We start from the raw sequence: 16,760 nt of genomic DNA, 5'->3' as shown, positions 1-16,760 counted from the left end.
AGACAGTTATTCAAGGCTTTGATCGGCCCGAATGTCTGGTGGTGACTCTCTCTCCGTCTCCTCTCAGGCTCTGGACGGCTTCCTGTTCGTGGTGAACCGCGAGGGCAGTATCGTGTTCGTGTCGGACAACGTGACGCAGTACCTGCAGTACAAACAGGAGGAGCTCTTCAACACCAGCGTGTACAACATTCTCCATGAGGACGACAGGGAGGAGTTCCACAAGAACCTGCCCAAGTCTAACAGTGAGAAACACACACACACACACACACACACACACACACACACAGACAGACACACATTTACACACGTACACACTCACATGGAAGCAAACCCTGCTTGACATCTTTCGCCGGGCCGAGCTACAAAACAAACTTTTGAAGAGGTTACAACAACTCGGCACGCTCGTCAACGTACACATGCTCAGTTATTTATTTATGCTCCTCTGTTCTTAAGTCTTTCTCTCATTATAATCAGGAGCTCCTGGGACGACTGCTCGTGTGCATGAGAGCTTTTTCAGAAAGACGTACACACACACACACAATCACACACCTGACAAAACACTCCTGTGCACGGAAGCACCCACCCACTCGGTGCTAAGCAGGCAGAGCGTAGCGCAGCTGTCAGTCACACTCAGTGGTCCAGACAGTGTAAAACAGGCCTGAGCTCTATTCAGACCCCATAGCAGCCATCTGGAAACGACTTCCTGCTGAATAATGCACCTCCACACTTTCCTCTACTTAATTCGCCGCGTGTTTGCATGAGCATATGTATGTTTCATCAGCTATTTACATGCCTGTGTCAATGGTGGGGTTGCATTTTTTTGAAGTTGCTGTGTGTGTGTGTGTGTGTGTGTGGACCCGTGAGCTTGTGCACAGAGCACTATTTATAAAGCTGATTAATTATGGATATGTGTGCTCGACTGAACCTGCGATTTGATTAACTCTGCAGTAATGTTCCTGAGCAGCCGCGGCTCCGACATGTCATCGACACGTTCCCTCCACTTATTCCTCCTCTTCCCGCCGCACGCTCCTCCTATTCGCTCTCTCTCTTTATCTCGTAAGACTCGCCTCTTATCTACTTTTCCCCCCCTCATTCATACTTAATATGGCTGCCCACTAAGATGAATATTGTGCTTGTCTGTTTCTCAGCCAGCCTGCGCTGCTCTCCCACCCCTCATTGTGTCTCGCTCTGCTACTCTCCCCCCTTCATTATCTTTTGGAGCCATGAATGAAATACGCTCTCTCGGCACATTCCTGTGGGATGACCGCTGACCACGCCAGCTACAGTTAAACACACACACACACACACACACAGGCACAGGGACCCATGACACACACATACAGTTACAAGTACACATACACGCTCGTGCACCGAACACGGAGCAAGCCTTTGTTGTTGGCCGGCGTGCTTCTGTGACCCCTCTGTCTTGCCTTACTGTCGGCTAATTGTGTCTGAGGGGAGATGTCCGCCCCGGGGAGGCGGCTGCATTCGCTCTGTCGAGGAGAGAAAGCCAAGGCCTTGTTAAATCACCTCTCGCTATCAGCTGGCCCCTCCCCTCCCACCACCGCCGCCATCCCACCTCCTCGACATGCCTCTCTCTCCCGGGCCCTCGCTCCAATCCTCCCTGCACCTGCCAGACAGAAACCTCCGGCCAACTCAAGGCCCCGATAAGGCTTCACTCAGACCTTGGAGGGACAGTTGGACGTCTCTCTGAAGTTTGCCTCGCCTTTGTTTCCTCCCCCCTTCCTCTTCCTCCCTCTCCCCCTTGTGAAGGTGACCCTTTTCTTGATGTGTGTGTGTGTGTGTGTGTGTGTGTGTGTGTGTGTGTGTGTGCTGTGATGAAGAGTCAGGGTCTAAATGAGGATAGATGGCTGAGTGTCCCTGGCCTCTGCCCGCTGCAGAGCAAACAGAGAGGGAGCGATATTGGAAATCGACACCTTGGCTACATTAATCCCATGGTCCATTTAGCCGGGGATCGGAACAGCAGGAGAAGCTTCTGCTCCTCAATTTAAGAGGGAAAATACATGTTGCAGTTTGATTTGTTTGTTTAGCTTGGTGTGTGTTTGTGTCTGTGTGTGTCTGTGTGATTGTGTGCATCTGTGGCAGGATAGGGTGTGTGAGCTGTGTGATATCTGATTACAGGCAATCCATTCATACCTCCATGTGGGTTTATTTTAGTTTTTTCCTTCAGTCCCAGGAGTTCCATGCTCATTCCATTTTACTCCCAAGTGTAAAGTTCTGTCAGCGTGATGTGTTTGTTTGTGCCTGTGCCTCCTCGCAGTAAATGGGGTGTCGTGGGGAAGCGAGGCCGCCCGACAGAAGAGTCACACCTTCACTTGCCGGATGCTGGTTAAGTTTGGCCACGTCCACGGCCCCATGGAGGAGGGGCCAGCGGGGCCACGCTACGAGACCATGCAGTGTTTCGCCCTCACCCAGCCCAAGGCCATGATCGAGGAGGGGGAAGGTACGCTGGCGTCACACAGACTTCCTCATAAAGGAGTTTTACAGTTTCCTCACTTTGGTGTTTGAGCATCACTGCAGAATGATGCACAGTTTGTGCAGAGTTTGACGCAAGGAGGCTGTTTTTAAATTCATCAACAAAAGAGGAATGTTTGAAATATGTTTAAGATTTTTAAGTATGCAAATTATAAAAGTGTGATGTAGAAACCCCAATCCTCCAGAGAACATGCACTTAGAATGGACTTTACAGGGAAGGAGGAGACACACATTGTCCACAAATTACACCTGTGAACTGTATTTAAATTCATTCAAGTAAATGTTATAAAGAATCTTTAACAATGTAAGGATTCTTTGTAGAAATAAAAGAAAAAAACATGTCAAACACAAGTTATTAAAAAAAAAAAAAAAAAGTGAAAATTAATATTAAAATATTCAAGTCTGGTTGAAAATCTGACTTTGAAAATAACTTTTCAAATTTTTTCTCCCCCTTTCTATTCTCACTTACAAACATTTTTTGTTATGTGTTTTACAAATGCGAAGCTAGTTTAATTACTTAATAAGAATGACACTCAGTAGAGTTCATACCTCCACCAAGTCCCAACAGTCCCCTTCTGAAACTTCATTAAAATTGCAAACACTAGATAAGAATCCCTTAAACATGATTGATTCTTACAATCAAGATCCATAAATTATTTTCTGAGAAAAATGTTTAAAAGCTCCTTATCTCTGATGTTACCTGGATCCATCCCCTGATCTGGATCTGCTCCAGAATTTAATGGGTTCTCTCCTGACCAATACTACATTCTTCCACCAAGTTCCATAGTAATCTGTCCAGTAGTTTTTGAATAATCCTGCTAAGTACCGGACAGACAAACAAACAAATGCAGATGATAACATAACCTTCTTGGCAGATGCGGGTAACACCAGACGATAAATAACTAATAAAACCTTTATATCTAATTGTGTACAATCAACTGCTGTTAATTTTTCAGTGATTATGACACGTTTCTCCTCTCATGTGCAGACCTGCAGTCATGTATGATCTGTGTCGCCCGACGGGTGTCAGCCATGGAGCGAACGGAGAGTTTCAACACCCGGCATGAGCTCTCAGGTGAGGTGCCGCACACACAGCTAAACGCTCACTGAACACAACGAGTGAGCTCAAAAGAACCATGGTGCCATTTTTCTTTTTCGTCCCGCTCACGTCTTCTTGTTTTTCCTCGCCCTCCCTCTGTCCTCCCCGGCAGGTAAACTGATCCAGATCGACCAGAACTCTCTGCGAGCGTCCATGCGTCCGGGCTGGGAGGATCTGTTGAGGCGTTGCATTCAGATGTTCCTGCAGCACAGCGACGGGCAGCCGTGGTCGCACAAACGCCACTACCACGAGGGTGGGTCACACGTCCTGTGATCACACACACACACACACACACACACACACACACACACACACACACACACACACACACACACACACACACACACACACACACATACACATACACACACACAAGTAGAATTAGCTGTGCTTCAAACTGTTAATTGCAGTTAAATCCACAATGAAAGGCCTTGAGGCAAAAGCATCAAAACGTTGTTGTATTTAATAAACTGTTTTCTATCTCTCAGTGTTATTTTTACAGTCACTGTGACCATTGTATTAACTGACTGATATTATTTGTTTTTAATTATTGCTTGGGACCTCCACTCATTCACTGAATCTCAATGAGACGTGCGCACACACACACACACACACACACACACACACACACACACACACACATACACACACACACGCACACCTCATGCATCAGTGTATCAGTATTGATCTCATGAATATGAATGTCGGAGCTATACAACATTGATTCTCACTGTAATCACAGAGTTGGATTCAACGTAAAGACAGTGATTGATGACCTCTGTTATCAGAGAGGTGCTTCACGGTGTTAATCGCTGGTTTTATCTGTTCCCGCAGCTTTTCTGCAGGGTCACGCCGAGACGCCCCTGTACCGCTTCTCTCTGTCCGACGGCACTCCGGTCACGGCCCAAACCAAGAGCAAGCTGTACCGCCATCCCATGAGCAACGAGCCGCAAGGCTTCATCTCCACTCACCTACTGCAGAGGTCAGAACAACTGAGAATACACACTCAGAAACTGAAGGAAGTAATTTACTGTATTGACAAAAAAAAAAAGCACTTCCAGCGTATCTATGCAGGCAGCCAAGGCATTCATGTAGCATGAATAGCTGAAGTAGCTTTTATGCACCGATGTCCTTTGAATAGTGAGAAGACTCCAGACTGGAGCTCCTGGTTTGGTTGCATTTATATTAAGCCTCTTCAACCTGAGAGCGGTGATGGTTTGAAACAGTATTTTCAAGTTTTCATTTCAAACCTGCTTATTTATTTTTCGTTCTCCTTCCACACAGAGAACCCAACGGTTACCGCTCATCTCAGGGCGGGAGCATGATGCCGAACGCCATCAGACAACAGGGCATGGGCGGCCCCAACCCGAATGCCCAGATGAACATGAACACCAGTGGGGGGATGGGGATGGGTGGCATGAACCGGGGCTTTGGCATGAACGAGCAGGGCCACATGGGTCATATGGGTCCAATGGGTGGTGGCCCTATGTACGGAGGGAGCGGCGGTGGAGGTGGAGGCGGTGGAGGAGGCGGCGGCAACCGCATGATGCAGATGAATCAGATGGGGCAGATGAATCAGATGGGTCCCATGAATCACCCAGGCCAAGGCATGCAGCAGCATCCACAGCAGCATCCCCAACAGCATCCGCATCCACAGCAGCATGCGCATCCGCATCCGCAGCAGCATCCACATCCGCAACAGCATCCACAGCAGCCACCGTTTCAGAGCAGCGGCGGCTTTGGGCTCAGTGGTCTGAACAGCCCCTCGGGGAGCCCCAGGATGGCCGGACCCCAGCAGGGACTCCTGATGTCACCGCGGAACCGAGGGAGCCCAAAAATGGGGGCCAACCAGTTTTCCCCTGGAGGTAAATCCATCGGTGACCAGAAATGTAGCATCAGTATCATTGGATTTTGTATAGATTATGTATGGTTACTTATTTCTTTGATTTGATTACTTTTGTGTGTGTTCCAGGCATGCACTCTCCTATGAGCGGCATTGGCAGTGGTGGAGGAGGTGGAGGAGGAGGCACCACCACCTTCTCCAGCAGCTCCCTAAACGCCCTACAAGCCATCAGTGAAGGCGTCGGGAGCTCCCTCCCCTCCACCCTCATGTCTCCGTCACCAGCCCACAAACCAGACAGCTCTCCCAGCATCCACTCCTCCTCCTCTTCCTCCGCTCAGCCCAGTCAGCCTGCCAAGCCAGGCCAAGAGGGCTCCAAAAGTCCAGCAGGGGGCTTAGGGCCTGGACCTGCTGACCATCACCACCAGATGCACCATCACCACCATCATCCGCATCCTCAGGCTGAGAACTCTGGAGACAGACCAGACAGCCAGGCCGGTACAGCAACTAAAGAATTTGGAGAGGGGAGCAATGAGGCCGGGGTGGCGAGCGCCGAACCCCCCCGGAGGGTACCGGACAGTAAGGGGCATAAGAAGTTGCTGCAATTGCTGACATCTCCAACTGAGGAGCTGGGTAAAGGTAATAGTGGACCAACAGGACCTCCGGTAGCACCCCCCACGACCAGCAGCAATACTCCTGCAGGATCAGACAGTAAGGACCCCATTGGGGGCATGACCAGCCCCTCGTCCACTGGGGTGTCCTCCTCTTCCTCAGCCAGTGCCAATCCAGGCCAGGCCACCGGGCAAGGGGGACTCTCTGCAGCGTTATCGTCAGCCCACTACACAGGCTCGCTGCAAGAGAAGCACAAGATCCTCCACAAGCTTCTGCAAAACGGCAACACCCCAGATGATGTGGCTAAGATCACAGCGGAGGCAACAGGAAAGGTGACACTCGGGAACCAGGAAGGCGGTGAGGGTGGGGCGGCAGCATCAGGGGCCGGGCCTGGGTCGATCACAGAGCCGAAGCAGGAGCAGCACAGCCCCAAGAAGGAGAAGACCCACGCCCTCCTCCACTACCTCCTCAACAAGGACGACTCCAAAGAGCCGGCGGATGTCAAGCCCAAACTTGAGGATCTCGAGGGGAAGGGACCTCCAGGGGCGGCTGGCGGCCCCTCACGAAACGGACCCGGACCTGGTCCTGCACCGGAACATCCTGAGAGCAAGATCAAGTCAGAACCACCTGACGACGTAAGATTGCTTCATATTTGGAAAACTGCTCCTGTTATATTGTTATTGAGATTTACCCATCTACAGTAAATATAGATATGTTCACTCAAAATAATGATTCCTTATTTTCAGTTGCACAACCTGGAGTCGATCCTGGGAGATCTGAGGGGCTCAAGCTCTGACTTTTACCCCGATCAGGCAGGAGGTGGAGGCTCTAACGACACAGGGGCCAAACCTCAGGGTTGCCTTGACGACAGCCTGCAGGGTAAGATTTAAGTAATTACATCTGGACAATTCAAAGATTTTGTAATCAAGATTGACAGCAAAAGCTGTTTCAAAGAACATTTTATTCTAAAAACATCTGCATTCCTGAATTAATGATTGATTACCACACTGGAGAAACTGATGAGGTGAATTATTTCAGTAAGTGTATAAAAGAGGGTCAACGGAAAAGTGCATGATTAGGTACTTTACAAAAGTCGTGTTAATTATTCATGGTTGGTAACTCTGACAATTGTCATTATATATTAATTTATTCATGAATCCATAAGAATATCTATTTTATGAAAAAAATTAACAATGTTTTAAGATTTCAATATTTTCAAAATGCCAGCGGGTAGTGAGAGATATTTTCCCTTATCGCCCATATTTAATTTCATGAAGCACATTATTCTACCTGCTTTTGAGGAAAATGGAAACCTGCTGACCAACGAGTCTATATATATATATTTTACAGGGAGTCCAGGAATGGGTCCGGGACCTCGGGGGCCCTTCCAGAGGGCGATGTCCATGGACGGGAAGCCTCCGGGGGGGCCTGGAGGAGCAGGTCGACGCCCCATGCTTATCAAGCAGGAGATGATGGGCAGCCCGGACGGCTACCCTGGAAACATGGGTGTGTGTTCAACTAACCTCTCTCTTCCTCCCTCCCCTTGTTACTTATTAGACCATGTGATACTCTTTTTAGGTCCTTGACTATATGAAAATGAGTTATAATCTATTTTTTATTTTTTTTAGAACTTTATTGAAGAGAAACACAAACATTCCTTGACAACATCACAAATTATATATGACAGACTGATTAGTGACAAATAATAAAGAAATAAAGAAATAAATGGACAGTTAAGACATTCCACCGTACCACAGGATTCCCCTCAGAGAGGTATCCTGCAGGTAGCCACCTCCTCACAAAAACATCAGACCTTAATTGTAATTGAGCAGTTAAAGCCTCCATTCCATACACCTCCCTCAGCTTCTGTTTCCACTGTGCCACTGTAGGTGGCTATGGATTCAACCATTTTATTGTCACCATTTTCCTAGCAGTCATCAAGAATATATGTAACAAGTTTTCTCGGTCTCTTGTGTACATGCCTTCAGGAGTTAGATCGAAAAGAAACTGACTTGGGGTGAATAGTATATTAATTCCCAAAACTTTATCTATCTCGCTCTTTATCCCCTTCCAGAAAGGAAGCATCATTGGGCAATCCCAAAATATGTGTGAGTGGTCGCCAACCATTCCACATCAGTTATAATCTATTTCAAAACAGAATTAAGACGTGTTGAGGATCAATACCGGTCCACCCTGCTCTCCTTCAACACTGACATATGCACATCTTGTGTTTATTTCACCAGGACCGATGAGCAGGGGCATGGTTCCCCAGAGGTCTCCCATGGGAGGGTCGGGGGAGTGGGGCATGCCTCGCTCCAGTGCCAGTCCTGTGGGCGCAGCAGGACACCCGTCCATGATGCGTCCAGGCATGGAGTACAACAACAGCAAGGGCATGATGTCAGGACCCGCGGTCAGCCGCTCCAACAGCGTGCCGGGCGGCAGGTCGATGCTGCAGCAGCAGCTCATGGATATGGGTACGTTTGAGTTCCAGCCAGATGCTGAGGGAATTATCATAAGGATTGGAACGTGAAGATGTTTAACAAAACCTCAGGATGGTGCTGCATCTATAGGTGTGCTAACAGCTCTGTGAGACTGTAGTTAGGCACAGGGATGCTTCGAGCTAAAAGTCAGCGTGCTAACAAAGATAATGCTTAGATGCAGATGTTTAACAGGTCAAATGTTCGAGGATCCCCAAAGTGATTCCACTAAGAAGAAGATGAATGTCTGTGTAAATGTTTCAGTCCATCCACTGTAGAGTGTCTCAAAATGAGTGCACACCTGTTGGATTTCACTTCTTCGGTGAATCCACTCTGATGACCAGTTTTAGTTTTTATCAATCTGACGTAATGCATAAATATGTATTTGTGTAAAGAGGTGTCTTTGTGTTTTAGGTGGCTCCGGTGACATGGGCATGAGAATGGATCCCTTCACCCAGCAGGGTCAACCCAACCCGTCCCCCTCGTGGCCGGACACCATGATGGGCATGGAGGGCAACAGGTCAGTGCAAGATCTCTTTCTGTGTATATTGATAATTCATTATTTACCGTGCACTCATGCTGAGCTTCTCTGTGTTGCAGGCGGCAGTTCGGCAGCACCTTAGACGATCTCCTGGTGCCTCCCACCACCAGCGAGGGTCAGAGCGACGAGCGGGCGCTCCTCGACCAGCTGGACTCTCTGCTGAACAACACCGATGGCATCGCTCTGGAGGAGATCGACCGAGCCCTGGGGATCCCGGACCTCGTCAGCCAGGTGAGGTCAAAAGAGAAAGATTAAAAAGATGGATACGCAACACGTTCACCTGTGTGTTCTGTTAGATTCCTTCAGAGGAAGTTTAAAAGTAGTTCAGTCTACATGTCATGACTGATAAGTGAACATGATGTTCATCATTAGTCATTTCAGTCATGATTCACCTTGATCAGGCTGTTTCTCACTAAATCCATAAAGATGAGCCCAGAGGGAGACATCTGTGCTGCTTCAAAAAAAGACAATTACAGAGCCAACCAATTGGAAATTAATCAATAAGATGGAGAAGTTTGACAAATGTCTCTCTTTTTGTCCTGGTGTCCTTTCTGCTCCAGAACCAGGGGCCAGAGCAGCAGCTGGAGCAGTTTCCAGGACAGGACCCGTCCATGGTGCTCGACCAGAAGCCCATATATGGCCAGGGCTATCCAGGCCCCCCCACCATGCCGATGCAGTCCGGCTACGGAGGGAACCCCATGCAGGGGCAGGGCCAGCAGAGTGGGTTTGGGCCCATGCTCTCACAGATGGGCCAAGGTGGCAGTTTCCCTGGTATGGGTGGGATGGGGGGGATGGGGCACCCCCGAGCCAACATGATGAGACCGAGGATGATGAGTGCCAACAAGCCCATGAGACTCCAGCTGCAGCAGAGGCTGCAGGGACAGCAGGTAGGAGGACAGGAAGTGCATGGAAGTCAACACTTAACATTAAAATACTTGGCCCAACTGACAAGTATTGAGTTTTTTAGTGTGTTCACATTATAATGATATCAAACTTGAGGTTGCACAGCTGAAGTGATGCTTGACGCCTGATTTTGTGCGACCACAACGATTTTAGTCTTGTCTCTTGTGTTTCAACTGCCAAAATATTGAATGGTCGATATAAGAATTAGATTTATCTGTAAGTATATGTTGTGTAAGTGGGAGAAGGTCAGAGTAACACTGGCTTCTTCAGCTTGAGGTTAATGTTCTCTTTTCCTCCTCAGTTTATGAATCAGACGCGGCAGGGCATGCCGATCAAGATGGAGAACCCAGGAGGGAACCCTGGCATGAGGCCTGGAATGCAGCCTGCCATGGGAGGACAGGTAGAAGACAGAAACACGTTCTTTTTTAAATATTATCATCTTAGTTAGCAAAGTTTGTCCACACATACTAAGATGTGTTTGATTGTGTTTGTCCTGTGCAGCAGGGCTTCATCAACGCTCAGATGATGGCTCAGCGCAGCAGGGAGATGGTCACCATGCAGATGAGGAGGCAGCGCATGATGATGCTGATGCAGCAGCAGCAGCAGCAGCAGCAGGCGGCGGCCGCGGCTGCAGCAGCGGGAGGATTCAGTCCGCCTCCGAACGTCACAGCTCCTGGTGGCATGGACAGCCCTATGGGGGGGCCAAACATGGGCCCGCCAGGCCCCCAGCAGTTCGCCTATGGTGGGAGCTATGGTGAGTCCAGTGAGCCGGGTGCTTAATAGTAGTGCTGCTACCTGGTGGTGAGTCTGTGTGCTGCAGGGTTCTCGCTGGTCTCTGTTTATAATATAATAACTGAAGTATGAGAGATCACTAGCCGACTACAGGATCATCATCTATATTCATCGTTTGTATCAATTACCTATTGTCTGTGAAGAGATAAGTGAGCTGATTTATCTCCACAGGGATGGGACAGCAAGGAGACCCCTCGTTCGGCCCCTCGGGCGCCAGTCCTCCTAACGCCATGATGCCGGGCCGCCTGGGACCGCCAAACCCCATGATGCAACAGCACCCACAGGGCGGTCCCATGTACCAAGGGGCCGATATGAAAGGCTGGTCGCAGGGAGGCATGGGGCGCAACAGGTACCACATCAACCACATCAAGCACACCTGTGTGTTGTTTCTCCTCTTGAATGCACACGGTTTAACCCTTCATCCTTCCCGTTGCTCTTCTTCGTCAGTTCCTACCCTCAGCAGCAGTTTGGGCAGCAGGGACCTCCGGGGCAGCAGCAGTTTGGGCAGCAGGGGAATCCGGGGCAGTATGGCGGCATGATGATGAACGGGGGCATGCCGGCCAGCGGAGGAGGGGGACACATGGGCCAGATGGGAGGACAGATGGGTATGAACCCGATGGTGATGGGACGCATGCCTATGGGCCCTGATCAGGTAAGTGCACAGGAGAGAAAGAGTCTGAACGCTCAAAGGACAGGTTCACAAGTTGTGTTTAAACGTTACTGACCTGACCATATGTATAGTTACTGCTTGATGTAATTTCTGATAACAATGTCGGTGTGAGAGATAAAATACGTCTTAACTGATATGAACTAATTTACAGTCTTTTAGAAGCAGTTACCAACTTTGTATTTATTTTCTCTCCCTCTGCTGTGGATCCGCAAAGAAACACAGAGCATGTTTCCATCTACGTGTTTGTATGCACGTCTGCGTGTAAAGAAGGGGAACAAGTTGGTTTATGAATGAAATCAAAAGTGCATCTGAAACTTAAATGTCCGTTTTAAAACTTTTAACTTTGTGAAAAGATGAAAAATATCAGGAGTCATTGAGTGTGTGGAACGACTCCTTAAATTGATAGATGAAGTAAAAAAATAAATACCTTGTTTGCATCTCTGTTGTTTTTCACCTTTAGAGGTTTTACTGTCGCTCGTTCATCACATTATCTCATCGCTCTTAGTTCTGTTTAGCTCTAGTTTAATGGCGCCTGACTGGAGAAGTAGCAGCAGTTTATCTCAATGAATCCATATGTTTGCATTACACTGGCGGAATCGAATGTTTCCTTTTTTTAAATTGAATGTGAATTGTGATAGAATTTGAATGGAAACCTGTCAAATGTCTGTGGAAAAACAAAGAGGGACTTTGGACTATGGAGTTTAAAGATACATACTTTATAAGATTAGACAAGATTACCTTTTATTACAGAAAGCTCTTCTGAAATATGTCATGTGTCCCAAGACGTGCACCGTTTCACATGAATGAACAAAAACAAAAGAAACATCCAACAAGACTTATTGCATTAAACATTACTAATAACGTGATGGCTGCAGTGCATTAGATATTGTCACATTTAAAGTGCTCAGTCCACACAGATCAAACTTTGATTTAACAGTTTGACAGACTGAGGAACAAATGAGTTCTGTTTTCTGCTTGATTGCAAAAGCTGATGCTCTTGAAATAAGATAAGAGATGGCTCTGGTGTAATAACCTAACCTAATTCAGACTTTAGAAGCTTAAACTCATTACTGATTACTTTAGAAATAGATCTATGGATCAATCAAGGACGGAGGTTTTTACCCCATTGCTTAACTTACATCGACAGGAAGAACAATTACCGATAAGCCTTTCAATGTGCATACAACCAAGTCAGTGTTGTTTTAAGATAAACTTGACAAAATATTTGCATCTGTTTTGACAGCAGAGAAATACTTAATTAACGTTTTATGCCCTTTTTCCCCCTTTTCTTCCCTCTTATCTAGAAATACTGCTGAGCCTGGCGACAGAAGCATTTATCTCACTGTGATTCAGAGACGGGACACAGCTGCAGCACTGGAGTGTGTGTGGAGGATCAAGTGGCGTGTGTGTCTGTGTGTGTGTCTGTGTGTGTGTGTGTGTGTGTGTCCGTGTGCAGTGCTGCGCTCTCACCAGACGGGGGAGTGAAGTTCCTTTCCTCTGGACACATGGCCAGTAGTTGCAGTCTTGCAACGTGAGGGAAATCGACAGAGAGACACACACAGGGTTCATGAAAATCAGAAGCACTGTGACTCATTCACACACATGGAGTCTGTCAGACAGCTCCGGGATTCCTCGTGTGGACTGTAGTTTAAACAATCCTCTCTTTACGAGCAGTGTGCGTACCTCAGTAAACGCACAGCTCGCTGGACCAAACCAGTGGAGGTGGGCAGGCATTTGCATCGATCATGAACTCGGACAAAAACGTGTGCGGACCCCCTCTCCTTCGTCGAATGTACCACGAGGCTGTGTTCAGATTTCCTTCTCCTTGTCTCTGGACTTTGTGGGATTTTCTCAAATTTGCCATCTCTCTCTCTGCTGCTCTTGGAAGAAATGTCTGCGAAGCAAAACAAAACCCCGGTCTCTAGACGACGAGCCATCCGATTGTGACACTCAGATGAATGTCATAAAGCAGTAGCACATTGTTTCGCTCCTCCAGGACGCTGCTGGGCTGAAGTACGACTGATTTATGTGTTGGCTGATTGCACTTTAAGGAAAGGCCAACATCAAAAGGATTGTGGCAATATAGAGGCCTTTACCCGAGAAATGACACATAGCAGCAGACATTTACTGTTTATTTTCGTGTGTGCGTGTGTTTTCCTCTCCGAGAAATGGGGGCTGTTGATTGGGAATGGGTAACCATGATGATCTTTGTTCTAAAGCGGGAACCAGTAGAAAGGCAGTAAGCACAGATTTTATCCTCTCTTCTACAGCGGAGCGAATTTATTACAACCAGAGAAATTCATAGTTTTAAAGTCGTTTTAACAGAAGATCATTTGGACTTTTGAGTAATGTTCAAATCTCCGCTTATATTTATACAGAATCGGGAGGAGGGCGTTTTATCATTCCAGAGGTGATTTTTAAAATCCAGATATTTTGGTTATTTTGCATCAATTTCCAGTGTTGCAGAAATTAAAAGTATAGTCGGTGATTAAATTGATATTTGACACACACACACGCTGAGAGGAAGTGTTAGCGTTCAGTGTAGCCGCGCGGATTTCTAGCAATAATCCTTCCTCCTGGTTTTCCTCTGAGGACAAAGCTGAAGCATCATCTACTCAAAGCGACGGTACTGCAGTATTAGACGTGATGTCTCGTTTGTTTGGAGCCGTTTTATTCCTTTGTTTGTCTGTGAATATGAATTGTAAATATGCTTCAAATGTACTATATATAAATATATATATGCTTTTGTAGGTCACATACTGTTTTTGCACAGATTGTAAGGCTTGATATTTAAAAGTGTAATTTTCTTATTCCGTCATAGGTCAGCTTTTATTTTCAGTAGGTAAGCCACCGGTTGTAAAGGAGGTTTGTAAACGGTGTGGGTGGACTCTCTCTCTCACGCTGCCGCTCTCTCTTTACTCAGACATAGTCGTAGCTGAACAGGTGCTAGCGAGTAATTTTCTGTTGAATAAATTATTTTTCCTTTGGCAAAAAAAAAAAAAAATCCAACACAAAATATGCCTATATACGAAAAAGAGTTGACACATGATTGTGTTTGGCTTCAAGGGGCCCAGACGTCTTATCAGTATGTGAGGTTGATTATTTCATTTTTTTGTTCTGATCCTGAATCTCATGCTTCCACGCGTGAGCTTCACTCCTGAGATTTCTGTGCTTTGGCTTTCCCTGATTTCGGCCTCAGATGTGAGAATTTGGAAATCAGCGTTTAACTGTGTTTGTTGGTTTGTTCACAGATGGTTTTTTTGTATCTCGATGGAAGCGACACAAGAAAGCATTTAAATCCATTTTTTTTGTTGACATTTTGAGTTTTGCCTTTAATTTCAACGTGTTTCCTGTGAAGCTTTTTGTTCAGAAATCTACCTTCGAAAGGCAACATGCTCAATCCAAAGATTTTTGTTTGTCATTCTGCGGTGCGTAGAAACAGTTCCTGACGTAGATCGTGCAAGTTCTCATGTGTGCTTTTATTGTTGCACATAACCTATGATATACATTGAACTAAATATGTTTAATTGCATATATTATATCCCCCCCTCCGTATGAGATAGAGTAGAGACCAGTCTGCTGAGGTGGTTTTGACTTTTTGTTTGTGATTGTTTCTTCCTTCCTGTAGAACTTACACCCGGTTGAATTGTGGTGCTGCAAACGGTTATTTCACCTGAGAATGTCTTGAGCGGAGAGGACTCATGATTGATGTCATTATGTCTCAGACCAGTAGCTCGGAGTTTGTCAGTTTTTTTTTTTTTTTTTTTCAAAATCCTGATCTCTATGAAGAATATGAAAGATTGATCTACAAGTATTAAGAAAATGCCTGTGTTTTGCTTAAAGAAAAGAGAAGACACATCTGGGAATCTTACAGTCATAACTACAGGATGTAAAATACTATTGCGTTTTTTTCTTACCTTGTTCCTTGATGTTAATATCGATGTAAATATAAATTTATATTTAAACATTACACTGTCTCTTTTGTTTTATTGCACAGGTAAACTTTTTGCATTAAGTCACATTGTGCAGAAATGGATTCAGATTTTGAAGGACATCTGTGTGGCTCATCCTCACAGTTGAACTGAAAAAGACGAGAGCCTCCTCTCAGACTCGTTTTTAATAATTCCACTTTTATCCACTCACAGTTTTAAAGAGATCTCCCAGCTCAAGGTCATCCTGACTGTTTGTGTAAAGACTCCCTCAACCCTTCACACTAACACCAAAATACCAAAAGAAAATGTTTATTTCTTCCATCATTGTTTTTCTTATCCACACTAATTGTTTGGATTTTGGTAAAACTGTGTTTCTTCATTACTTTGGTCCAGAATCAAATATCTCAACAACTAATCTGCGATGAAACTTGTTCAGACATCAAAATGGTTTGACTCCTAATGACTAAATCACCATGAATTCTTTGGCCTTTCCTCCATGATGCATCATGATGTTTGACATTTGTGGTTATGTCTCAACATCTGTTCAATGTATCACCATGAAAACGGATCCTGCTCTCATGTTCCCCTCAAGATGACATCTCTCCAGCAGAGGAAATACATATTAATTTGTACATTTTTGTTATTAATAATAATGCTTATTGTCAATTAATGGCTAATAACACTCTAATTTGCCTCAGTTATGCAAATTGTTAAATGCTAACATAGTAACACACAAACAAAGGTGGTAGCAATAATAATAATACATTTCCAAAACACCTTCAATACTTTAAATGCAGCTCAAAGTATTTCACATAAAATAAAACAAATACAGTAAAAGACATAAAAACATATAGAGGTACGCAAATCAATACAGACATGATTACAAAGTTATGAGAACCAAAAGAGTATATTAGCTATTAAAGAGCCATGGAAAAACAAGTCTGATAAATATGGTAAATATTATATTTATTAAGGAACAACAGGAGCATTGTCATAAAGAGCACAATGACATTACTATGAAGTTCAAGCAATAGCTCAAGTTACTAAAGTCAGTAATGTCACTTCGTAAACCGAGCCTGGCTTTAGAATCTTAACATGTTTAAATTATAATAATAGCTGCAGTTATTGTAGTCGTAAAACACCCACAATTACATCACGATGACCAAATACTGAGTTTATTAGTTGTATACTATATAGATGTACATTATTAAAATAACATGTTTCATAATTACATGAACATAATCTGGATTGACAGTAATTTCATAAATAAACTACGTCGGACCAACCATCAGCAGGAAACCCCTCAGAGACTTGACTCTCCCTCAAACAGTATAACAAGTTAAAAGTAATGAATAAATAAATAAAAACCAAAGCACTGCTTTCATAAAAATCATGAAT

The 16,760-nt window shown here is 45.5% G+C and overlaps 1 protein-coding gene across 1 annotated transcript in view; it reads left to right on the top strand.

Moving 5' to 3' along the window:
* LOC133004504 (nuclear receptor coactivator 3-like) overlaps positions 1–15,400 on the top strand; it is a 63,514-nt gene extending 48,114 nt beyond the window's left edge. Inside the window, exons 6-23 of the mRNA XM_061073965.1 lie at positions 68–242; positions 2,282–2,464; positions 3,485–3,571; positions 3,708–3,848; positions 4,430–4,577; positions 4,880–5,460; positions 5,568–6,682; positions 6,794–6,926; positions 7,398–7,553; positions 8,291–8,521; positions 8,939–9,044; positions 9,125–9,296; positions 9,626–9,952; positions 10,270–10,368; positions 10,470–10,722; positions 10,932–11,109; positions 11,208–11,412; positions 12,735–15,400. Coding sequence (XP_060929948.1) covers positions 68–242; positions 2,282–2,464; positions 3,485–3,571; positions 3,708–3,848; positions 4,430–4,577; positions 4,880–5,460; positions 5,568–6,682; positions 6,794–6,926; positions 7,398–7,553; positions 8,291–8,521; positions 8,939–9,044; positions 9,125–9,296; positions 9,626–9,952; positions 10,270–10,368; positions 10,470–10,722; positions 10,932–11,109; positions 11,208–11,412; positions 12,735–12,746 — 4,302 coding nt within the window. The 3' untranslated portion in view covers positions 12,747–15,400. The remainder of the gene's footprint in view (positions 1–67; positions 243–2,281; positions 2,465–3,484; positions 3,572–3,707; positions 3,849–4,429; positions 4,578–4,879; positions 5,461–5,567; positions 6,683–6,793; positions 6,927–7,397; positions 7,554–8,290; positions 8,522–8,938; positions 9,045–9,124; positions 9,297–9,625; positions 9,953–10,269; positions 10,369–10,469; positions 10,723–10,931; positions 11,110–11,207; positions 11,413–12,734) is intronic.
* Positions 15,401–16,760: the final 1,360 nt, after the last annotated feature.

The sequence above is a fragment of the Limanda limanda genome, chromosome 7 (genome assembly GCF_963576545.1).
Source record: "Limanda limanda chromosome 7, fLimLim1.1, whole genome shotgun sequence".
In the NCBI taxonomy this organism is placed as follows: domain Eukaryota; kingdom Metazoa; phylum Chordata; class Actinopteri; order Pleuronectiformes; family Pleuronectidae; genus Limanda; species Limanda limanda.
Note: the sequence above shows the minus strand (reverse complement) of the source record. Positions and strands in the feature narration are given on the sequence as shown.